Source organism: Numida meleagris, chromosome 19 (assembly GCF_002078875.1).
Source record: "Numida meleagris isolate 19003 breed g44 Domestic line chromosome 19, NumMel1.0, whole genome shotgun sequence".
Taxonomy (NCBI): Eukaryota; Metazoa; Chordata; class Aves; order Galliformes; family Numididae; genus Numida; species Numida meleagris.
The window spans coordinates 8613881-8638314 of NC_034427.1; the positions used below are offsets into that span (position 1 = coordinate 8613881).

At 50.6% G+C, this 24434-nt stretch overlaps 2 protein-coding genes across 5 annotated transcripts in view; both read left to right on the top strand.

Moving 5' to 3' along the window:
- Nucleotides 4689-19584, top strand: LOC110408033 (DEP domain-containing mTOR-interacting protein-like). 3 transcript variants are annotated; one of them, XR_002444132.1, is made up of 10 exons: nt 4689-4960; nt 11017-11195; nt 13854-13977; nt 15172-15350; nt 15917-16102; nt 16466-16606; nt 16736-16806; nt 18345-18449; nt 18680-18840; nt 19313-19450. XR_002444132.1 is itself a non-coding variant. In XM_021416376.1 (9 exons), exons 1-9 carry the CDS (start codon nt 4830-4832, stop codon nt 18755-18757), a joined length of 1194 nt encoding a protein of 397 aa, XP_021272051.1. In that variant the 5' UTR covers nt 4689-4829; the 3' UTR covers nt 18758-19584. The 3 variants fall into 3 exon arrangements, 2 of the variants coding, with proteins under 2 accessions (XP_021272051.1, XP_021272050.1); XM_021416376.1 differs by having other exon boundaries at nt 18680-19584; XM_021416375.1 differs by lacking the exon at nt 18680-18840 and having other exon boundaries at nt 4698-4960; nt 19313-19584.
- COL20A1 (collagen type XX alpha 1 chain) overlaps nt 21510-24434 on the top strand; it is a 45366-nt gene continuing 42441 nt past the window's right edge. Inside the window, exon 1 of one of the 2 annotated variants that reach the window (XM_021416916.1) lies at nt 21510-21915. The gene's annotated coding sequence lies outside the window, so the exon portion shown is untranslated. The remainder of the gene's footprint in view (nt 21916-24434) is intronic. The other variant, XM_021416915.1, reaches the window with a different exon arrangement.

Here is a 24434-nt window from a genome sequence, read left to right on the forward strand (position 1 = left end):
TATCCAGACAGCCACAGGAGTGCTCCCGTGCTTTGTGCCTGCCCTGAGCTTTATGTAAATAGCAGTAGGATTCAATCCTGAGCTGTGGGAGTAATTGCATTGACTTTCCCCCAGAAAAGTGGGCGCTGGGTTGGGTGGCTGTGCTAGCACCCTCCCAGTGATGTGCTGCATCTGTTCCTGCCGCGATGCTCTGTGTGTGTGGGATGCAGAGCTTCCTGCTGTGATTGCTGCAAGTAGTGGGATGTGCTGGCTCCAGAGGAGCTTGGGGGCCTCCCTTCTAGGTAACTGGCCTCCATCTGCTTTCAGAAATGTACAAAATACCCCGAAAAGCAAGAATACTTGCTCTGAGCAGGATGAGGCCCGGGAGTGAAAACCACAAGTCCTGTATAAAGAGAAGTGGAGCTGAGCTGTCCCATTTGAAAGCAGTAAAACCCAAAGCTCCAACCTAAGTGCTGCACCTTCGTCTGTTATCTGTAAGTCACTGACTCACACGCAGGGCAGCACACGTTGCTCGGCTGGTTTGGCTCCAGCTGCTCTGCAGGAGGCTGCATCTATCAGCAGTGCAGGGGAGGAAAGGTCACCTCCTCTGAGCGAGTCACTGGTGCTCTGTTTAGGTGCTGGATCGAAGCATGTATCTCAGTGTCGTGGCTGCTGCTTGAAATGGAAGGGAAATGTGGTGCTATCAGCTCCTTGCAGTTTGCAAACCCCCTCATCTTCCCCTTGAAGCGCTACCAAGTCGTGCTCCCTTGGAGAGCTGCTCGGCTCTGCTGAGGCTGCAGGATGTCACAGCAGGTAAAGAAAGAAACCAGCTCCTGCCAGGAAACGCGGGGAGGCTGGAGTGTGTCTCCAGGGAAAAAATACAGATTATATTGGTCCACTTCTGATTGAAGTGCCGCTGCTTAATAGCAGCGGGATTGCTCGAGTTACCTCCAGTAACACGTTCCGTTGTGACTGTGTGAGCCCAAATACTCTTGTGTGTACGGTATTTTCTGCACTCCTGCTATGAATGTCTGATGTATGTGTAAATCAGTGTGCCAGGCTATATAGGGGGTGTTGGGATCAATGCTGAAATAGAAATTCACTTCTTGACAGCAGCCTCTGCTTATTGCGGAGTATTGCTTGTTGTGCTTCCAAAGGGAATATTGCAATATTGCAATTGCCTGCACACTTGAATGCCAAATTTAGTCCTCCTCGCCAGGACTTCGCCACTCAATCTGGGCTCCTCAGTGCAGGCAAGAATAGAGGCTGAACCTAAAACCACTGGTGAGAATGGAACTCGTTGCCCACGCTGCAGAGCATCTCTGGGTTGGTCTCAGAGCTTGTGGCTGAGCAGAAGGGCAATGGCCTCAGCTGCTCTGACAGCACAGTGCAGGTAGGAGGGATGCTGCGGGGAGGGCTCACTTCTCCTTCCTTCCTCTAGAGGGGATTGTGTCCCTGTGCCTGGCTCTAAGGGAGCGCTGAGCAGCTGGATGCAGGGTGACGTTTGGTTCTGCTCAGGTGTCTGCTTATCCGCGCTCCCATCCTGTCTCACTTCTGACTTCCATGCTGTGCTAAGCCTTCATGGCGTGCATCCCTCTGACCCCAAGGAGAGACCGCGTGGGTTCGTGTCCCTGTCATGGGGCTCTGCAGCTCCCAGCTGAGCACAACGGTGACAGCCTCACCCATAGGTGAACCAGGGAGTCAAACCTGTCAGACCTGCTCCGAAGCCTCACACCCAGCACTGGTGCTGGAGGTTGAAAGCAAAGGGCTATGGGAAGTTTTAATGTTCCTTCTAGCAGCTGGTGAGGAATGGGGAAGCGGAGAGGACGCGGGTTCCCTGTTGTGCTGCCTAAGAGTGTTTTTTTTCCATTGTTCTTTGTTTGAATTTGTGTGTTTTTGGGGGTTTTGTTTGGGTTTGTTGTTTTTACTTTTAATGAGAACATTCATCAGTTTGCTACACAGGTCGGTGTTTGGCATTTTCATTAAAGCTGTGGATCCATGAAGCAATGCAATTGTGGGATAATTCTGTTTTTTTTTTCATTGCTTTCTTGGGTTTGGTGGTTTGTTGGTTCATTGGTTTATTGGATTTTGTTACTTGTTTTCTTTCTTGCAAGGTAGGGTTCAATTCTTTGTACTTTTTGGAGAGCCCTGAGCTGCGATTGTTCAAAATTTTAAAGGAAAGAACATCCATCCATTGGCTATTTTGAAGCCAAGCAAACTGTCTTTTCTTTCCTTAGTTTCATTGCTTGGGCTTAGCAGTCTTCCCATTGCAAAGAAGCATTATCTCCTGCCCTAACATCCTCCTTTGTTTTCTGGAAGCAAATGAAGGACACTCAATGATGTGAAAGCTCCAGCATAGATTTACAGCTGCCTAATGAGAAGCTGTTGACCAGCAGGCTCATGTTCCACCAGCAGAAAGCAATCCATCTGCCCAAACCTCTCGGCCTCTGTCGGACCTGCTGGCTGTGAACCCCCCTGTTGCTAAACTGAATCAAAATCAGTGGGGATAAATGCAGTGGGTTTAACAGCCCACTCCTCCTGAGTCGGTGACCCTTGGGGCTGTGAAATCAGAAGGATGTGACATTCCAACTGCTGTGCTGATGGGCAGCAGCTGCTCCTCCAGGCCCGGCTGTTTGCACGCTGGCAGCAGTGTGTCGGTGTGGCACCGGGCTGCGGGCTGAGCCTGCACAAGGGCAGCCTGTGTTCCCCACACATGGGAGAGGGGATGCCTGAGAGAGCCAGGATAGAAGCAGCGTTGTTGGTGCAGCTCTGGCTGCTGCTGTTTGCCTTGGACAGGAGCACTGCGGCTGGGGGTTGTTCTGCTCCTTGGTCAGTGCAGAGCTGGGGGAACACAGCTGCAGGTGCCTGCACCCCGTGTCAGATCTTCCTTCCTCGCTCTGCCTCCACCTCTATGTGCAGAAGCATCTTCCTCCGCCTTCTCCCTGTCTGCTTGGAGAGGTGGAGATCATAGAATCACAGAATCACTGAGGATGGAAAAGACCTCTAAGATCCCCAAGTCCAACCCCAGCCCACCACCTCCCTCAGTGCCACATCTCCAGGGATAGTGACCACCCCAACCCCTGGGAGCCTGTGCCAGTGCATCACTGCTCTTCAGAGAAGAAATGTTTCCTAATTTCCAACCTGACCCTCCCCTGAAATGGGCAATGTGCACACAGGGCTGGTGTAGGGGCACTGCTGGTGGTGGGACCCTCTGACAGCGCTCACATCTCGCTCAGAGGGAAGGATGCGTGCGGTGTGAGGTGGTGAAAACCTGACAGAGGGCTGTGCTGGGGGGCAGCTCACCTGCCGCCATCTGAAACCTCTCTTCATAGGACTCAGTGACCAAAGGGAAATGTCTCACGGATTTGCTCCTGGGAGAGGGGTCAGGAAAGGTAAGGAAGACACTGTGGGCACAGAGCAGGGCCAGTGTAACCAGAACACAGCCCGGTGACTGCAGACAACAAGCAGTGTTTTGTGGCACTGAGCTTATTCAGGATCATATGGTCCCACGTGTCATCTCGTTGCTGTTTCCAAGCAGGAGCCACGCAGTTCTCCCTTTGATTTCAGCCTCTGCTGCATGCTGTGCTTCCTGCAGTGCTAACCCAAGCTTGTTTGTTTCAGCAATGCTTTGGTGTGGGGAGGGATGTAAGCCTGGAAACGGCTACATGTCCTAATAGGACGTGAGCACTGCTGCAGAATAAGGATATGTATCCTTCTGGTACTACAAACAAGAGCCAGGTGGGCCCTTAAGGAAAGGGTGGTGGGCAGAGTTTACTGATGCTTTATTAAGCTTTGAGTTGGAGTGTCCTTAGCTGATACGATTTCCATCCCTTTTCACCCCTCCTTTGCATTTCTGAGTTTTGCTCTCTCTCCCAGCTAGTGGCTTGCACTCTGGGTCTAACTAATGGAAATACAATTGCACATGCATCTAATGGCAGTGATTGATAGCTGTAATTAACCACTTCCACATCCCAGTTTCTCTGCATATTTCTTTACTCAGTGTTATCAATGCAAGGCCTGCAGAAGAAAATTTGGGGTAATGGAAATGGCTGTGGGAGCTGAGGCAGAAATCATTGCCTGGGGCAGATGTAATGGCCAAAGCCAGGAGCATCACACACACAGCTTGGCCTTGGTACAGTCCCAGACTGGTCAGTGCCAGCTCTTCTGTTCATAGAATTGCAGAACGGTTGGGTTGGAAGGGACCTTAAAGACTTGTCATCCATTCCCCCTTGCCTTATCACTATCTGCCCATGTAAAAAGTCGTTCTCCTCCTGTTTATGAACTCCTTTTGAATATGAAAGGCCGCGATGAGGTCCCTCCAGCTCTCAGCCTGTCCTCATAGCAGAGCTGTTGCAGCCCTTTGAGCATCCCTATGCCCTCCTCTGGCCTCACTCCATCAGCAATGAATCCTTCTTGTGCTCAAGGCCCCAGGCCTGGGTGCAGTCCTCCCATCCAACCCCTGTGATGACTGCTACAAAGAGGAAGGAACCACGCTGCTCAGAGCCCATTTTCCAGCAGGTAAGGAGGAACAACGTAGGGAAGGGGCTGGGAGCCGGATCCCGGAGCGTGGTGTGAGATATGCTGGGGGATGCCCCATCTCGAGCCCCCTACAGGAAAGGTGCAGCGCAGGGAAGGGCCCGCTGCTGCTTGGCTTTGTCCGTCCTGCCGCAAACCGAAGCGTGCAGAGCTCCCTGCCCGCCGCACCGCGGGGCAGCAGCAAACAGGCAGCGGATTGCGGCACGCTCCTCCTCCGGCCTCGGAAGGGCGGGGATAGGGACCTGGCAGCCTCCCCGCATCCCCCCGGCATCCATCCCGGCCGCCGCACCGCGGGCAACCCCCGCCCGCACCCCATGGGCTGCGCGGTGCCCCCGGCCCGCAGCCGCCCGCAGCCCGGCATGGAGCCGCTGAGCGGAGCGCTGAAGAAGAGAGCCACGGAGCAGCACTACCGCGCCGAGGTGATGATCGCCGGAGAGCAGCTGAGGTAGGGCTGAGCCTGGGCTCGGCTTCTGGGCTCCGCGCTAGCACGGCTTCCAAGCTTGGTCCTTGAGCAAGAACTTCCCCCAAGCCCAGAGCCTGCAGCAGGGCTGGGGAATGCTTGGAGCAGGGATGGGGACGGCCCTGCAGGAGTGTCCCGTGGGTGCCACACATGCCTGAAGCGGGGCAGCACGAAGGGTCTTCATTTTGAAAGCTACCTTGGGGCACTTCTGCTGTTTTGTGCTCCTGGTTCTCAAACAACTTCTGAGTTTTCTTCTTTTGAAGGCAGAAACACATCCTGCTGTGCAACAAAACCCATGTTCCTTGTGTGTATGGGGTCAGAATACCAGCACTGCTCCCAAGTGTGTGGCTGAAGGCTTTTGCAGCTCTCGAGCTGTTTGCTTGTTTGTATCTCGAGCCATTCTGTTGTGTTATGAAATGTGGGTGGGAGCTAGGAAATACATCCTCGAGTAACATGAAGAGCCCAGAGCCCACGTTTGCTAGCACCAGATTCCCAGAGTTAGCTCAGTGTCATTATGTTGTCTGGCCTCAGGGAGTCACATCAACCTCTGCATCATATCAAGGACTGGTAATTTCCAGCTAAGTATTAGGGCTGTGTACTGAAAACACAGCCATGGCCAAAGAGGCTGGAATTTAATTGTGCTGTCGTGGTCAGCCCCATCTCTGCTGTCTTTCCCAATCGTTGCTCTCCTGGCTCCAGAAATTAGATCTGTTTGGTAGTGAATGGGAGAGCTGCTGCTGGGGGTGGGCTGCATCAAACCTTCACACCATTCACGTTGTAAGTGAGGCTTAGGAAGCTGAGCTTTCTTGCAGGGAAGAGCAGCAGCAGCTCTAAGGGTGAGTTGCTTCGTTTCAGTATCTCAGTGCAAGAGACACAAAGTTACAGCTTCTTCCATGTCGTGGGCAGGGCTGGCATATTCACATTTGTATTTTCAGTGCTGTACTCATCCAGAGTGACTGAGGTTTACGATGGGTTCTGTAGCTTGGGCCAAAGAAGGTGCCGGGTATGCAGAGGGAAAGTAAAATAACTGAGCCACGCGTTAAAACTGTAAAGAGCGAGTGTGCAAGGGCAACGACGTGGCCTCCAGTGAGGAGCTGGGGTTGGCAAACTCGTGCTGTTTTGCAAACACAGCAATGTGAGGAGCAGAGTTGAGCGGCCTCGGCTGCTTTGTGCCCCAGAGCTGCTCTCCAAGCACTTCTGCTCTGTGTTAGAGGGAAGCAGGTGGCCTTCATCCATTGCTCTTCACCTGTGCTTTGCAGCTGATGGGTTGAAATGTCAGCAAAAAGCTCCAGAATGCCCAGGGATGGAGGCATGCAATTTTTTTGCTGGTGGCGCGGCACAGAGCAGCAACATCCTTCTGCTTTGGGCTGGGGCAGGAGCTCATTCCCAGCACAGAAAGGCTGCGAATTGCTGCTGGGGAGGAAGGTGGAGAGCTGAGTTCCACCAAGTTTGGCCAACTGAAAGGGGAATGAGGGATGGCTGAGCACAGCGCTGGGTGCTCCAGTCCCTTGCCTGTGGTCTGGGGACTCTCCAGCCTGGCAGTTAGAGAGGAGGCAGTGATGTGAGCCTTCCCAAGGTCGGTTGGGTCAGTAGTGACGGGGAAACGGGGGCAGGGAGCTGGATGACCTTGCCCGAGGGAAGGATTGAACAGGACTAAGTGCATTGTGCTTCTCTGCTTGCTCAAGGATAAGGAATCAAGGTGCTGCGTAAGACAGCCTCGTAGCCTTCTCCCACACACGCTCTGTAAGCCTTGCACAGCTCTTGCATCTACAGAAAATCTCGACCATTTGTTTTCCCTGTTCTCTGCTTCCTGCCCTGCCTCCTTCTCGCTATTGTATCCAGCCAAACAAACCTTTGCTCCGTCTTTATGGTTCTTTGGCTTGCCAGCAAGTTTGCAAATCCCTCTCGGTTTGTTTTGGCCGCAGCACTGAAGCCTGTTCAGTGTCAGGACTCATTTCCCAGCCAGAAATAGCTGCGCAAGTGAGGGGCGAGGAAATGCTTCTTGGGGGCTGCCAGGAACAAACACAGCCCAAAGAAATCGGTGGGAGAGGAGTTTGGGTCTTGAGCCTCTCCCCAGAAAGATGGAAATATTAATTTCCACTATAGTCACTGCTGCGTTTGCAGGGCTGCTGCGTCAGGCATTCCTTGCATCTTCTGCTGCTGGTCTTTTTGTTTCAGTTGTAAAATCTAGCATGAAAGCTGTGCCAGTTTTACTGGGTGTTGAGTGTTCCTGGGTGGCATTCTGTAAGAGAGGCCCAATTAGTTGTTTCTAATTGCAACAAGTGGCTGATGCGCACACAAGTGTTCTGCAGCAGCTACTGCACTTTGAATTCACACTCTTCTGTAACCCGTGTTTCTCAAGTATAGACAGGTCCTTGGGCACAGTTTGGGGATTCATCACTCTCAGGTGAACCAGGTGTTTGCCAGTAACTCTGCTAAGCTGGATTATACACTCTGAGAAAGGAAATATACTCAGTAAAGCTGGCCAAAAAAAGGGAGGGAAGGAAGGTTTTCTCCTATGAAGAACAAAACTTTGCTTTCAACTGGACTTTGCAAGGTGGTGAGTGCTTTATTTGGATGCTCAGATTGTAACGCTCTTAAACAGAACGTGAATACTTTGATGCTTTGGGCTCACTTTGAGGTGCAGGGCTGAATGTGTCCTGGTTTGTACCCCTGTCTGGAACTGTGGGTACCTGATGTGGTGGTCTGCAGGGAACTTGTCTGGGCTGATGTCCAGAAGATCACACTATGTGGTCAGAATGGTCTTAGGAAGCCTGCTGCTCTGTTGTTTAGCACTGGTGAGAGAGAGGGCTGGGATGTAGAGTTGTTCACGCTGGAACTGCTTTTTGAGGTTTAAGCACTGTTTTCCTACTTGTGCTTTTTAAATAGAAAAGGGAAAATAAGGCATCTCTGTATTACTTTGGGTGGGCTGCCTTGTGCCTTCAGGGCTCTCCCCTTCCCAGCGCCTTAGTGCTCTTGTAGACATGGGAGAGCAGCGAGCTGAGTTTTGCAGCAGTTGTTTTGCATCAGTGTTCCTCTCTAGCAGCTATTTTGCAGAGGTGTTTTGTGACTGTTGCTGCCTTTCACTGAGCACTCAGCTTTTTGATTTTTTTTTTATCTTCCTCTAAAGATAGGAAAAGATCATTTGGATGATGTACCTTCAGGGTCATTCATTTGTATTTAAGGGCCATGGGAATGCAGCCTTGAGTTCACATCCTTGAGAGCTCCATCATTTTGGGAGGCTCCAAGGACTGTGGCTCCAGCTGCTGTGCAGGAAACCCAGCTCCTTTTCCAGCACGAGGAAGCTGTTGCCTTTCACCAAGGTTAAGCAGGATGAATGGGGATGTCTTCTTAGTGACCTTGACGTAGAAACAAATTGGTTCCTCAATGCAGCCTATCCAAAGCAAGAGCATGTGCAAGCAGAGAGCTGGTTTGCCAGGCGAGGAGTGTTTCACAACAGCTGATTGTCGTGTTCCAGCAAGCATTCTATATTTTTTGTCCTTTTGAAGAAGTAATATGTACATGGGAATGGTTTTGGCACATGGAGAAGTTGTAATATTGCATTACACACGCTTCCTTAATATATATATTTTTTAATTTGGAAGCATGGTTATGAAACAGTCATCATTTTACTGGCTTTGTTGTCCCAGCATGGTTACAGGCTGCATGATGGGGGTGTCAGTGAGCTGTTCAGAGACACAGTTGACGTTCTGCCCTTCTGGGGCTGCAGGACACCATTTGTCTCCTCTTAGTTAATGGCAAACAGTGAACGTGAGGCAAATGAGCACGACCTCAAGGGCACCTGAGCTGTGGAGGCAAACTGCTCAGACCTGGAGCTGCACCAAAGGTCTGAGGCACTGCTGCTCCAGAGATGGTTCAGCACCATTTAATCCCTTTCCTGACCACTGTTCACAACAGGATAATTTCAAAATAAGAACATATATGTATAAAAATCCTCCATTTTAGCAGCGCTTGTTTTCTGATTTTTATTTATTTTCTCTTCAAAATCTCTGTGTTTTCTGCAATCCAATAAAAGCATGCAGAGGAGGCAGTATTTTTCCAACCAGTTTCTTTTCATGCCTCGTGTGATTATGGCCTATGTGTCATTAAGTGTCAAGATACGTGTGTGTATATAAATATATACACATGTGGTCCTTACAGACTTCTGCAAACTCTTAACAGCAGTGGAGCACCCTTGCTTAAACATTTCCTATCTCCAACAAACATCCCTCTAAAGTAGCATCCCACTTGCTGGTTCCTAAGGAAATAAAACATATCAGAAAGGCCTGCTTGTCTCTTCTGGCACTGGGGGATGCTGTCTGGGTGGAGGGAAGGAGCCTCTCTGCTTGTGGTCGCTGCTGCCCGTGTGTGATTGCGTTGGATGGTGTACGGTAAAATAATGGAAGGAAAAATAGCTCAAAACTCTAAAAATAGCAGGCAGCTGTCTGCAGCAGGGTGGGCTGTTCTCTTCAGGTAAAATCAATACGCAGAATAACTGCTGGCTACTTGTGGGAATGAATCTTCCCGGTAAGGAGAGTAAAATACCATTATAGAGCTCGGTGTTTGGGGGAGGCCAGGCAAGGGGGAACCAGGAGCTGGCTCTGCATGGCATTTTTGGTTTGGTCATTTGCATTGCTTTCTTTGTGTCTCTGCTTTGTCATATCCTGCCACGTTTCTTGGGGAGTTACCAGGAAGGTCTGAACCTATCCCTGCTAAGAACTGTGTTGGCTTGGAGGAGTTGCAGCCATCGCTTACTATGTTTTCAGCCAACAAAGGTTTTATCTTAACGCTTTTGAGACCCTACCATTCGTTAATCCTGGAGGTTAATTAAATGGAGGATAACCCATTACTATCCAATAGATTTCAGTACATTTGTTATTTCTCATATGGTACCTAAAGCTACTGTCCAACACGCAATGCCATGTATGCTGTGCTGTATGCAGAACTTCTTCAAAAAGAACAAAAGGAGTAGAGGAATTAAAGAAATGCTGCCGTGATTAGTACCTTTGTAAAATACACCAGCCTGGGGCAAAACTATGAGCTGGAATGAATAATTGGAAACCAGAAATGTCCTGGAGTTACAGAGAAGATATTAATTAAACATCTGTCTGGGTCTGCTGCGTGCACTGGGGAATTTGCAGGGCTGGCATTCTGAGAACAGCAAAGACTACAGGGCAGGAGTTTGTCTCCTGGTCAGGTGTCCTGCCAGGCTGCGTTGGCTTTGGCCGGGACACAGAAGATCTCTGTGCTCTGTGGCTTCGTTGGCTGTGAAAGCCCTTTGAAAAGAAGCCAAAGCTGTACCCACCTGAGCAGCCTTCCTTCCTATGTATCTTTCCATCAGAGCTGTAGACGAGCCATAACATCAGGGTGCTCAGGACAGGACACTTGTAGTTCTGTCCAATTCTGTCCCAGTCTATCCCGTTTGAACCAGAAAATCCCAGGACTGCCGACAGACTGTAGGCAGTGCTGTCTCGGGGTGAGCTAGAACTAATGTGTGTGATTTGGATCAGTGTGCTCACATGTGCTGGGGGTTAGTGTGTACAGGAGCACAGCAGAGCACGAATCTGCCTGGCATTCATCCTTGTTGGAAGGGACAAGCGCTCTCATCCAGCCTTTGTCCTGGGGGCACTGATGATCCTACTTCCACAGTCATGGGGAAGGAAAACCAGGCACAGAGCCATGGTGAGACGACAGGTACACGTACAATTATTATTTCCTGTGGTTTGGCTCTTTGGTTAGCTGCTGCGTACCTTTTAGAGGCTTGTTTAGAGCACAAAGACATGTATGGTTCAAAGTGAGTGTGGTGCAGACAATTACAAAATGCACACAATGGAAGTGGGAGAAGAAGAGATGCTGAAAAGAGGCTTCTGGGGATGGACTGACGCAGTTTGTCAAAGTGAAGAGGTTTCACATAACTTTTAAGTCACGAGGTGCTTTCCAGAAATCCCAGCCCATAGGTGGGCTCTCCAGGCTGGGTTGGGCTATAAAACCTAGACCTCCCTGCCGTGCCAGCTGTGCTCTGTGTCCATTTCTCTCTCCAGGCTTCGCCTGCACGATGGGAAGCTCATTAAGGACAGGCGTTACCACCTCCGAACTTACCCCAACTGCTTTGTGGCGAAGGAGCTCACGGACTGGTTGATCGACCACAAGGAAGCCCCAGACCGAGAGACGGGCATCCGCCTGATGCAGAAGCTGATGGACCACTACATCATCCACCATGGTGTGTGGCATTCTCTGTGCATCCCCAGGGGATGACTGCTGGTCTTGTCACTGCTTGTGCCCAGCAGAGGTGCAGTCAGGTCCCTCTCCATGGCTTTCCCTTGGCTCGTGGAGGAACTGGGAGGAATGGGCGGGTTGTGTGGGGCTGGATCTGGGTGTAGCTGCAGTGATTTGGGGCACAGAGCAGGGACTAGGGCTGTGTGTTGGTAGAACAGCATTGGAGGTGGCAAGTTCAGTAATCTGCCCCACCGCTGGAGGTGCTGAAGGCCAGGTTGGACAGGGCCCTGGGCAACACGATCTGGTGCCTGACTGAGTGGTTGGAACTAGATGGTCTGAGAGGGCCCTTTCAACCCAACCATTCTGTGATTCTCTGAATTCCTGACTTGTATTCCCCTGCAGCAAACGCACCAGCAGGGTGGTGGTGATTTTTACAGAAACTAGTCAGAAGTGGAAGCTGAATAATAACACATGCTTCCCATCTGCAGGAAAATTCACTTTTTACCCTAAGAGCCCGGTGTTCCTCAACTTTCCCTTTTATACTTGGGTTGGATAAGAAGGGGTGTGGAGTTCGCTCCAGCATAAAGCCTGTTAGCCTGGGGCCAAAGCAATCCTGTGGGAATAGCTACCCTGGAAATGAGGTGTGCTGTGCCTTTTCAAAGGCTTTTTTTTTTAATTATTTTCAGGCTTTGTTTTTTTTTTTTTGCTGCAGAGCAACCCCTGAGACCCAGCTCTGGCACATGAACTGCCTGCCCCTTGGCCTTAACATTGCTCCCCAGAAATGTGTATAGCACATCCTTGCAGCTAGGCTCCACGTTCAGCCTTCAGCCAAGCACTCGGGAAGATGCACAGATGTTCAGCCACAGCTGGGGCTGCTTCTCCCTGCCCTGCCCTTGCCTTTGGCAGTGCATCTCCTACTTGGACAAGCAAGGGCAGAGGTGCTTTAATAGAGATGCTTTCAGTTGCAGTGAAGATTTCTTCAGATATGTCTAAATTAAGGTTTTGCAAAGAGATCTTAGAGCTTTGGTCCAAAATATTTTTGGGTTTGGTTTTTAGTATTTTTTTGCTGCCAAAAGAATAAAGCAATGTTTTCACATTGCCCTTGGTGGGAAGGGTTGGGGCTGAGCTGCCACCCTTGGCTGCTATCTCTTGCAAACCTGAACCCAGGTCTTTGGGACATGGAGGCAATCTGGATGGAGCCGAGGAGACAGAAGCAGGTGACAGTCACAGAATTCTGCCCCTTCTTCTGCAGAGATCAGCAGAAGCTGCCTCCAACCACAGCAGCGCACTCTGTTGCCATCTGCTCCTTGCTGGATTTCAAGCCCTTTGCATTAAGCTGCCTTGAACAAGAATCAGCTCCGCTGCTGTGATTTATCACAAAAGCATAGTACTGAAGCAACGAGTTCTCGGTTAACCATTAACACTTCAGTCTGATTATTTTTCCATCTCTCCAGCCAACAACTTCCAATCAGCCCGTTAGTTGGCTAAACCTGCATGGCCGTGGCTGCTGGTGCTGGTTGGATTGCTCATCGTGGGCACGTCCTTCCTGCTCCTGCAGAACTCACAACTGGATTTTTCAGCTTGCTGTGGGACCAGTAGTTGTTGCTGGTCCTACGGAAACAGGGCTGTCTGCTGAATGCCTTGCAGTCGGCTGCCTAAACTGTTTGCTGTCCTCTCCACTGGGATCCAGAAGGAGACCATAATTATTCCATGCAGATGCTCTGTGCTGATTTAAGGGGCTGATGTGATTTGAGCTGCTGCTCAGCTACATGCTGGAAGTGCATTGAAATTGGTCTCCATGAAGCAAAATGTTTTGATTTCTTACAGGTGCTGTCTGGCAAGGCTTTGTGCTTATTTCCCAGCTACCACCCCATACCATGCTATCTGAATTACTGCTCCTTTCAGTTAAGAGGATCCAAACTTTCTCTTCTAAAACAACCAGCCAAGTCTATCTCAAAAAAGCATCCCCAGTATTTGCCTGCTGAATGCTGCAGGCATTTAATGACCATGCCTTTATAGACTGCTCTCATCCCCAAGGTAAATATCAAGCTGGGGCTTTTCATCCCATTCCCACCTAGCTGCGGGAAAAACTCTCTCTCTTGAGGTCTGCAAAGTGAATTGGCACAAAATGGCAGGGAAAAGTTTGTTGTTACATCATTACATGTTGTAATTAACAAGTGTTTTTGGCAGGGATGGAGATGATTTGGTGGGATTCTGGGGCCGGTGGTGTAGAGTTGTTTTCCCCCTCTTCCAAGCCTGCTTACACATGGAAGTAGCTTTCTTTTAAAAAAAGAAAAAGAAAGCTTGCTGAGACAATTCTGTTTGTTTTCTTTTTGTCTAAACCTATACATCAATGTTTAAATGGAAAGACATAAAATTCCCTTTCTAATGAAGCAATTTAGAGACCGGGTCAGAGTGTAGACTTGAAGTCAAGCTGTCCCAAGGGCTCTCCCATAGGGCTGACCTCTCCCAGTAACTGCATGGGTCTCATGTGGGGACTGAGGGCTCACATACTGGTTCAGCAGCGTGGTCCGAGAGGCACAGAGAGGGACACAGCACGTTTCCCATAGCAGGACCTAAGGATACCGCGCTGCTGAGCCTGGGTGCGGTGCCGCTGCCTGTCTGTCCCGCGTACGCTGACCTCCTGCTCTCCTCATTCCAGTTTGTGACGAGCACTCGGACTACAAGGACGCCAAGCTGCTGTACCGCTTCCGCAAGGACGACGGGACCTTCCCCCTCAGCAAGGACGTGAAGGTGTTCATGCGGGGACAGAGCCTTTACGAGAAGTGCGTGAGTCCCTTCCCAAGGCCTCGGGTCTGCCAGCTGCGCTCGCTGTGCTGCTTCACGGCTGGAACCACGGCAAGCTTGTCTCTTTCTATTCTGTATTCTATAGCCCTGGGAAATGCTGTTTCCTGAGCTGTGTCACAGCGACGGGACAGCCTGGGCTTGGAGAGGAGCTGGGCTCTGAACTAATGGATGCTTTGCTGCACCTTCTCCATGCCTGCTCCCCTTCCAAGCCCACCAGTTGAGCATATCCACAGACCCCCTAATGCTCCCTGCAAGCTTCCTAACTCAAAGTTAACCCTGCAACCACAGCGTCACCTACACTGTGCTTCAGCTCAAGTGCTGATGGCTGTGGTACGTGGTGTTCTGCCTCTCCACTCTACAGCAGTGAGAAGTTGATTGGCCCTAAAACTTTCGGAACCAATTTAACATCCTCAAAGCTTTTCCCTCCCTGATAGAGGAGCAGTGGTGACTGGGGTCATCAATCACATGCACCACCCCCGCTAAGACTTGGGTCGCAGCAAAACCAGCAGGTATAGGGCCAGCAGGGCCCTTCTGCTCTGTGATCCCAAGCCATGGAATGGTTGGGTTGAAAGGGACCTCAGAGATCATCCAGTTCCAACCCCCTGCTGTGGGAGGGTTGCTAACCACCAAATCAGGCCCCAGATCAGGCTGCCCAGGGCCCTGTCCATTGTGGCCTTGAACACCTCCAGGGATGCACGGGGGTGTCGTTCAGACAGATGTGATTTCTGTCCTCCATACAGGTGTAATTTCTGCTTCCCCGTGTCCTCTGCATTGCTTTCACTTTGCTTTTGCTCAGCAGCGGATGGGAGAGCATCGAGATTCTTACAGCTGAGGCTGCTGCACCCTCTCGTGGAGGCACTGCGTTCCACCACGCCGCAGAATGAACACGGGCTTACTGCAATGCACCTTCCCCATCCATCTGGACCAGCTGGGCACGCATTTGGTAGCTTGCTTAGCTTTCCCCTGTAGCCTTTAGCTGAGGTTGCAGCTGAACTGATTTCTCTGCATCTGCTTCTACCGCTGGGATGAAGATTTACAAACCTGTAAATGCAGCTGTGCCTTTCGCCCTCCCTTCCCACCGCTCGCAGGCAGTGATGATTTGGCTTTGCCCGCTCTTCTCGTCCTTCCTTTGGGCCACACGGCGTCACGGGCGCTTGTCCCACCTCTGCCAGGCTGGTGAGCGTGGAGGGCTCCATCCTGAAGGTGAGGGAGGAGAACTCGGTGAAGTACCAGCGAGCGTTCCTGGGCTGCGAGATGGTGGAATGGTTGGTGCAGGAGGGAGAAGCCGAGAGCCGGAGGGAAGCGGTGGAGCTGGGCCGGGCGCTGCTGGAGCACGGGATCATTCAGCACGGTGAGAGGAAGGGAAGCGAGCGCTGAGCATAGCTGTCATGCCAAGAACAAATCCCCATTCACGGCATGCAACAAGTGCTGGTCAAGTGCCCACTCGGAGATAGCAACGGGGCCTTTTAGTGCTATGTTTGGAGCCGGTGACCTTTGAAGCCAGAGCAATCCGCCGCCCGCAGAGGCTTTGAGCCGCAATCTGAGCTGTTGCTCTGCGGTCCTTCAAAGCCCTGGGCTGCAGGGCTGGGCCCCACCCTGAGTTTCCAGGGCTGGTTGTGAGGGTGCAGTCCTCAGCTTGGCTGCAGATCACACCCACCTGCAGGACTTCAGCTTTCTGTCCGTGAGGAAGGGAACCCTCTGAGCTCCTGGGGCTCGGTAATGTATTGGTAGGAGATGGCATCACCAGGAGAGGTGGCCCTGCCGTTCCTCCTTCCTTGCACAGAGCATTCCCCAACAGTCAGAAAAACTGAAATATAATGCAGAAGCATTAAAAGCAATTCATCCAGGTCCCTCGGTATGTTTGCTATACATCTTTCACACTCCCTCAGCCTCTCCCTCCTCCCTTGTCCTATCCAGTCTCCAACAGGCACCACTTCCTTGACGCTGACATCCTCTATCAGTTCTGGATCAACTTCCGACGGCGGAGGCGTCTCACCGAGCTGCTCAGCGAGAACTCCTCCCGTGCACTGTCCGAGAGCCCCGACAGCCCCTTCTGCCTCCGCAAGCTCAACCCAGAGCCAGGCAACACCAGCTTTCTCTCTGGTAACCGTCTCTGTGTTTGTGAGGGGTGTAAAACCAAGGCTTATGTTGCCAGAGCATCTCAGGGCCAAGGTATAGCTGCAGCATACACCATAGGGTGCTCCTCCAGACATCCTATGAAGTGACCACACATCCCATGGGCTGGTGGATGTCACGGTGCGGTGGCAGTCTCTATCACAATTCCCCATGCCAGGAAACAGCTCATCAGCTCAGCTCCAGGTCCTTCTGTAAGGCTAGTTTTATTCTGCCTAAACTCAAATGCACTTGGTACATGCACATCCTTCAGATGTGGGTCATGCTGGTGTGGGAAGTTTACTAAACTGCTCTGTTCCTTCCTTGGGTAACTGTTATTTCTGATTTTTGCAGTCCAACCCAACAAGGAGATCAAAGTTGTCTCAGCGGTTCGGAGGAGCAGCATCACTTCCCTCGCTGGAAACTCCAACCCCTATTTCAGCGTTACTCCCACACTGGTTTTCCCTCCTGTGGCTGAGTGCAACCCCAAATCAGGTCTGGGCTCCTGCACTGTCCGTGTTGTAACACAGGACACAACTGTTCCCTTGGGCACGAACTGCCTCATTATATGCTTTAGTGTATGAAACTCTCAGTTCTGATCGAATCTGTCACCTTCTGCCCTAGTGTTAAAGAGACCTGTCACCAACGAAGAGCTCCTGTCCCCTGGGGCCCCCTACGTCAAGAAAACGCTAACTGTAAGTGACCGTGGTGAGCGGTGTCACTGCTCTGATGGCACTGAGCTCTCTGGCCGTTCTTTGATGGCTTTCTGTCTGCTGCTCTGACCTCTGTGCATTGAAACTTTGATTGCATGTCACCTCATCCCAGCTCCTTCGTGGTGTGTCTCGGTGGGTCAATGTCTTCAGATGTCCTTGTGGCTGAAAAGAGCGGTGACCGCTGTGGCCTCTGCTTTAATTTATTGTATATCAAAGGGATATTCAGGAAAGAGAATGTTTCCAGGACAGGAAAAATCCAATTTTTGTATCACCCAGCTCCACACAAACTGTAGATTCGATCAGGTCTTGTGGCAGCTGAGACTTTGACACTCATCTTGCGTGTCACAGAGATGTCACCTTTGCACTGCTTTGTTCAGCTTCTGATTTCCTGTTGCAGAAAAGATATATTAATATGCTCCATCAGCTTCTGATGGAGTAGAATTGAGGAGGGAACATTCCAGGGCTGCTCTTCCCTTATTATGATGGGCTTTCTTTCATGAATAAAATAAGCCCCTTAGTTTGGGGCTTTTGCTTTTCACATTATTTCTAGAGCTGCAGGACCAGATTAAGGCAGCTCTGCCTGGGGTGGGGGCTGTGAATGTCACAGGACAGATCTTGCCCTGAGGATCCTGTTGTGCTTGGCTATTTCTGACTCTCTTGCTATACTGGTTTGACTTAAGTGGGTTTGGATCTGGTCCCCAAGTTAACTATGCTGCACAATTTGGAGGGAAAGAATGAGAAAAAGAAAGCAGGTGGTTGGTGTGGCATGCACGAAGATGTGCCACTCGTTCTCCTCCTGAATGCTCTTGCCCTGCCCTTCAACTCTGCCAGCTGGGGCCTTTCACGGCTCATTGCCTTCTGCTTGGCTGTACACTTGCTGTTATTTATTTATATGGCTAATGTGCAAAGTCCTTCGAGAATTCCTTTTCTCCTTTAGTCACATCATATGGCCGCAGCGTTAGAGCAAGCTGCTTTGACAAGCTGAGATCAAATTGGAAAAGCTGCAGTAAGGCACAGTTTTCAGGTGATGCCTGTTCAAAACCCTTCCACAAACGCTGAGTGGAACTATGAAGTCAATCTGTACCCATGGCTGAGCATGGAGGAGGAAACAGGGAGAATGGGTGTGTCATAGCCAAGGATACTGTGAGAGTCACTGGCACAGGCAAATGAAAAAACCCTCCAGAGTAAAAGAGAGACAGAGACTGTCCTTGAATCCAATATTTGCAAGAGCAGTTGGTCCCCAGCTGCCGTGCAGGGAGCTGGCAGAAGTGTTCAACTGCTATGGAAAGTTTCCTGGTGCCCAAGGATGCTCTCTTCCCATCTGGGAGACTGAGAAAGCCACAGAGTAACAACAACTATTGCTAACGCAACTGGAAACAGAGCATGAAGTTCCTTTTGCCTTCTCTCCCACGCAAGATGGAAATTAGGATCGCGAGCAGAGTTCACGCATCAGTAGGAATTGCAGCATCTCCCCTATCCAGCCCGTTCCTTTGTTTTAAGTCTTTTTGTTCTGCTTGCAGATCGTGGGGGATGCTGTGGGCTGGGGGTTTGTGGTCCGAGGAGGCAGACCGTGCCACATCCAGGCAGTGGACCCAGGAGGACCCGCTGCTGCTGCAGGCATGAAGGTACTCTGCTCGTGGTGATGTAGCACGGGGCAGGATTTGTGTCCTGTTGGAGCTTTTCAGGCTGAACACATCCTCCATGGTAATCCCACCTCCTGCAGCGGAGGTGGAGTCAGTGCACGGAGCTCTGGGTGTGGTTGTCTGCTGTTAACAACACAGTTCTGCATGGAACTCTTTCCTTTGTTAATGAGAGCAGAATAAACTCAGACTGATGCCTTGATTTGGTTCCCCAGGTAATGCCCAATATTCCTGGCTCAGGTGAGAGGAAGGGAGGTCTTGAGCATCACTTTAGACCTGCCATCCAAGCGTGAATGGGTTTTGTGTGTAGAGCTGCAGGCCTGGAGTGAATGAAAGAAGTGGAGTTTCAGTTACCCTGTAAGAAACGCAGCAGTGAGTGAGTAATTTCCACAAGCTGACACAACCCTGCAGCCACGTGGATATCTGAAATAATGGGGTTCTTCAGAGGCAGTGTGACTCGTTTGCTTCAGGCAGGGTTGGGAGGAGATGTGTGAATTCATTTCATTTGCTCCAGAGCCCAGTTTGTTTCTCCTCACCTAATCTAATTTGCTACCAAATTGCTAAATGTTATTATTGTGCCTCATTTCCATCTGTGAAATGAACCACTGCTCATAAGTGAGTCTTTTCTCTCTCTGTTAGCTCAGTCTAAATCCCTTTGGTCTCTTTTTTTATGATACAGTGATTATAGCACAGCGATTATTAGTGTAGCTTATAGAGTGGCAATGCTTTGGGCTTTGCAGGGTTTTGCAGCACGTTATTTGCAGTGCAGCCTCTGGCTGCAGTCAGCCCTGAGCAGCAGTTGTGTGAAGGCATCAGCTGAAGGTAACCAGCCCTTCCTCTCCCTGCAGGTGTGCCAATTTGTTTTCTCAGTGAATGGCATGTATGTTTTGCATCTGGACTATCAGACCATCAGCAGCCTCATCATGACGGGACCACGGACTCTCATCATGGAGGTCATGGAAGCCATTGAATGAATGGAGGAGCCTCATCCCACCACCATGTGGAAGAGCAGGATGCTGCAAAGCAGGGATGGACTGTGGGGAGGGACCAAGCTCGACCTTTCACTCTGAAGTGTTAGGCATTTTAACATGTTTTCAAATAAACACGTTCTAATGGACAAGTCTTGGATTTTGATGATGTTGAAATCTTCTGCTCTAGCTGACCTTGAGCTCTCACCGCCCCTTTCTAACGCTGGTGGGAGAGTTCAGCACATGATGAAACCAAGTCTTGGAGCAAGCCAGCCACCCAGCCAGGCTGTGGGACAGGTGGTGCAAGCTGCTGAGCAGCAAGAAGCTTGATACCAAGCAAGTGAGCATGTCTGAGCTCCCCTGAGCTCTCTGTGCAGTCTACCAAGAGCTCAGTGTGCTTCCCAGATGGCTCCATAAGCTGTGCCATCAGCAGTGATGAATATGCTTCCTCGTAAAGAAAGACTAAGAGCCCTGCTGCTCTTTGGGCTGGTTGCTCTTCCTAACTGGGTTTCTTGAAAGGTAAGACTTCTCTGGTAGCTCTTTTTGTGCCTCCAGTTTCAAATAATGCTTAAATTAATTAGCCGGTGTCATCTCTAACATTTTCATAAATGTCTCGGATACAGGACTTGAAGGCATACTAAATAAGTTTGCAAGACAACAGGAAACTGGGAGGAGCTGTTGACTCCCTCAGGGGCAGAGAGGAGTTGCAGAGAGATCTTGACAAATTAGAGGGCTGGCAACCGCCAACCGCATGAAGTTATGCAAGAGCAACTGAGGATTCTGTAGCTGGAATTGGGCAACCATGGCTCTATGCACAGATTGGGGCACAAGAGGCTGGACAGCACTGGGACAGGCTCTGAGGGCAATGGTCACACTGCAGGCTGTGTGGGACACCCACATGCAGCCTACTTTGCAAGTGTGCTGAATGTAGAGTACATGCACTAACAAGAATGCGGGGAGCTTTCTTGCTTTCCAGTTCGCGGAGAGCCCTGCTTGTCACTTTGACACTCTGGTCACTTTGATTTGCCTTGAAACAGGAGCTGACTCCCTTGGAAGATGCGGCGCCAGCTGGGTGTGAGGCACTGCAGTGCTGCTGGGTGCTTTATTTCTCCGTGGTATAGAGAGAGATGTGCTTCCCTCGTGCTGGTGCAGAGGGGTAGCACTGCTGGAGCACAGACTTCCTAGAGCATGGTGCAAGCAAGATGTTTGCACTGATAACCCGCTGGGGTCTTTCCAGACCCTAAGTGAAAGCAGACAGCCTTCTGAACAACGCAAGCATAAGCACTGGAAGCGGCTTGTCATTTTTTTTGCTGTCATCAAACAGCACGAGCTGTGGCTCTGGGTTTGAATTTCCTAGAAAGTGAAGCACAGGAGATCCATGCTCTTTCTCACCTTCTCGTTTCGCAGTAAACTGCCGCAAATCTGAGCAACCACTGAACTCCAGTGGGCACTACAGGAGAGGCAATCTGTGGTATTTAAATGCAGGGCAGTGCCAATCCTGTCTCCACAGGTGCTCGATGCTTCATTTCAACAAGGTTCACGTGTTTTCTTTTCGTGTTACCCTTTGGTTTGTATATTCCGACGCTTTGAAGCATTTACTAGATTATAAAGAAAAACTTCAGTGAAGTACTAAATGTTTGTTTCTTGTGCAAAAATATTTAAAACCTTTGATTTTCTACCTTCCAACACTTCAAAAGTTGCCCATTTCCTGGAGAATGAGCGCTGCATGTTTCAAGGAGCTCACTTGCTGCCATGCAAGGCCGATGCCAGCAGTTGCCAGAGATCTAGCCACAAATCCAGTCTGCAGGTGGAAGGAGAAACGTCACTGGTGGTTGCTCCATTTGTGGCAGCGAGGACAAAAGCTTTCGGATGGAGCCTTGGCTCTCCTGGGGTGTGCAGCCGGAGGTCAGGGCTGCAGGCACTGCTTGCTCTCCAGCTCATGAATCAGCTCCTGGCCTCGCAGAGCCTCCAGATGTGCTTAATTCCTTCATCCAAATGCAATACAATTGGCCTTCAACGCAAGGCTGGGCTCTCAGAAATACTTAATGGGATGTGAATGTGGCTGGACTGAGTTCATCCCTGGGAGCATGACAGTGGGCGGGAGGCATGGCTCCTTGCTGCACTCTAGGAAATCAGCGAGTAGCTTCCTAGATGGAGGTTTAGCACTGAGTTAACACAAGCACTCTGCGCCGGTTGCTGAGATTTGCAGACGCAGGCTCGTGCTTTCCGTGCACGCTTTATTGAGCCACGTGTCCGGGCCACTGCTCCGCTGCGTGGTGCAGGGAGGTGGGGGAATCACTGTCCCTCTCCCCCTTCCTTCCTCCCTCCCTCCCCTCCCTTAGCTACACTGACTCCGGGACTGAGCTCTCTCTGTTGAGATCTCTCCAAGCACGCCGACACACGGCAAGGCACTGGGGGCTCCTTCCCCAACATCTGAGAATGTAGCAGGATCCGAACTGCCTCCCGGACAGCTGCTCCAACAGGTCTGTGCTTTGCTCCTTGCTGGTGCTCGGGGTGCATGGGGGGCTCGGAGGGGCTGCGTTGTTTTGTGGCATGCGTGGGTATCGGTGCAGCAGGGAGCTCTGAGAGCGTTCCCAGCTGTGGGACACTCGAGGCAGCGCTGGCTGTGCTGCAGAGGGGTGGCCTCAGGTCTCGTGTTTGCTGCAACCCAGGTGTGAATGTCACTGGGACTGCCTTACACAGAGCAATCAGGTTTTTTTTTTGCAGCGATGGCTGTCGGAGATGTGGTTTGTTTTTCCTTCCCTTTTGTGGTTCGCTGTGTAAAACTCGCAGGGAACTTTTGCCAAAGGGGATGGTGCTGGCAGTGGCAGCTCGGGGTGCATTTCTTCCACCTGTAGGCATGGTGCGGGTCTGCAGCAAGCCAAAGTTCCTAAACCTGCCTGGTCCATGCCTCAGAGCAGATCTTACCCCTTATTTTTTTTAAGACTGGTGTGGAGAGAACTGAAGATTTTTATTCGATAGTGAAAGAAACACAGAAGATTCGCAGGCAAGAACGATCAGGGGTTGATGAATGCGGGTTTTCTTCACCTGTTTTAGATTCTTTAGCTAGGAAAGTGCTCAGGGACAATGGGCTCCTGCAGCGGGCAGGTGGCACCTCGGGCAGGTCCCTGCCACCGCCCACGTGCAGGGCCACGAGGGGACATCACTCTGCCAGCGCTTCTGTGCGGGGCTGGTGACATCCTCTGGGATATCGATGGGAACATCCCCAAACTATCAGCTGGCTGCTGGGGCTGTGGAGGGCAGAAAGAATTCACACTGCTCCCGCATCCTCACCGGCTTAAAAATACAGCAGGGATATTTCTGCTTCAAATTTATTGTTTTCTCTTTAATTGAAGTGGGTGTTTTTATAATTTCCTGCACAAATAAGGGGATCTCAGACGGCCTTAACCTCCAAATCCCCTCTGAGCACACAGCTGGGACAAACGGGAAGTGGTGCGTGTCCCGCTCCCATTTTCCAGGCCCTGGAAATACTCACCACTTGCTCCATGTGTTGCTGTCTCCAAATTCTTTCCCCAAACGAGTAATGGGAGAGAGCCCTGCGCTCCGCCGGGCTGATGTCATCGTGGTCCCCTGGTGCGGGGGTCCACAGCTCAGCCTGGCCATGGTGCCACCAACAGGGGCAGAAGCGGATGGAAAGGGTGGGAGATGGATGGGAAAAGCAGAAATGGGTGGGAATGGGGTCCAGCAAGTAACCCTATGGCTCAAGGAAGCAATAGATCCTCCAGCTCTCATCTTCCGCCATTTCAAACCGGTGCATTTGTTCTTCTTGATTTATGGATGGGAGAATGAAATTTGGAGAAGAAGCAAAATGCTGATGGTTTTGCCTCTGAGGTAGGAAGAAGAGGTGAGGTGCTCGCTCCTTGCTTCAGCCACTGTGCTGTGACAGCGAGGATCTACACTGTTGTGACTTACTGTGCGCAGCCTGGGTTAATATTGAATTATTCCTTACTGGCACATCCAGGTGGAAGCTCCTTGCTGGGTCTGATTTTGCAGCTCGGCGAACTTTTGCAGGTTGCAGAAGCCCATGTGCTTATTTCATCGGACTTTGGATCCCATATAACCCTGGTTAACATAAAAGACCCTACCCAACACAGTGCTGGGGCTGGGAGCTGGCCTCCTGTTTGCCAGCAGAGCCGTAGGGAAGCAGTAAGGAAATGCAGCAGCACTGCAGAATGGGATAAATGAGACCTCGAGTCAGGGAATACTTTCAGAAATGCAAATTCTGCTCTTCCCATTGTCGCATGTGCTCCTGCAGGAAGAGCAGGCTTTGCTCGTCTTGAGAACACAGCTTTGCGAAGCCCACCTGTAATGTGCTTCTGTTTATGAGCGATGACTTCATCTTGTTAGCTGGAAAAAAAAAGGCAAGTGTTTCCCATGGCCTGGGGCTTCAGTTACACCGCAGTTGTTCAGTATAACTTGATCTTCAATCAAAAAAAAAAAATAAAAAAAAATGGCAGGCTGAGTATCATGCATGAGTGTGTGTGCGGGGGGAGAATGGTTAACATCTATCTGTTATAACTTGTAGTATATTTTTTCCATTCGTTCTTACAGCAATTTTGAACTGATTTTAAACCCAGGAGATCATGGCTAGGTCACTCCTGCATATTTATTTTTCCTTGAAATCGCTTGAAAGCTGACATATCGGAGGGGAAGCAGGCATTTGCCAGGAGCCTGTAAATACCTGTCCATCAGAATGAAGGGAAGCGAAATGTCACCGCAGAGGAGGAAACTTGCGTACAGTCTGGTTCTGCCAAAAGCAATGGTGTAGCGTAAAAAATGACAGATGCCAATGATGCAAAGAACCATCAGCATATGTTTTAAACCTGGTATGCTGAGGCTGAGGCCTGGGGGAGGCTGTGCGTCCATCTGTTAGGGGGGTTTTATGCTGACCTGATTTTCTGTCCCAAACAAATGAAACCTAAATCCAGGCCAGCAAAGATGACAATAGGTCCTCAAGGTCCGTGAGCCACAGGGTGAGTTC

Excerpts from the sequence above, each read along its gene's own strand:
- LOC110408033 (XM_021416375.1), top strand. The coding sequence starts at position 4,830 with ATGGGCTGCGCGGTGCCCCCGGCCCGCAGCCGCCCGCAGCCCGGCATG. Across the intron at positions 15,351-15,916 it reads GCACGGGATCATTCAGCACG|TCTCCAACAGGCACCACTTC; the intron begins GTGAGAGGAAGG and ends TGTCCTATCCAG. Across the intron at positions 16,607-16,735 it reads TGAGTGCAACCCCAAATCAG|TGTTAAAGAGACCTGTCACC; the intron begins GTCTGGGCTCCT and ends CTTCTGCCCTAG.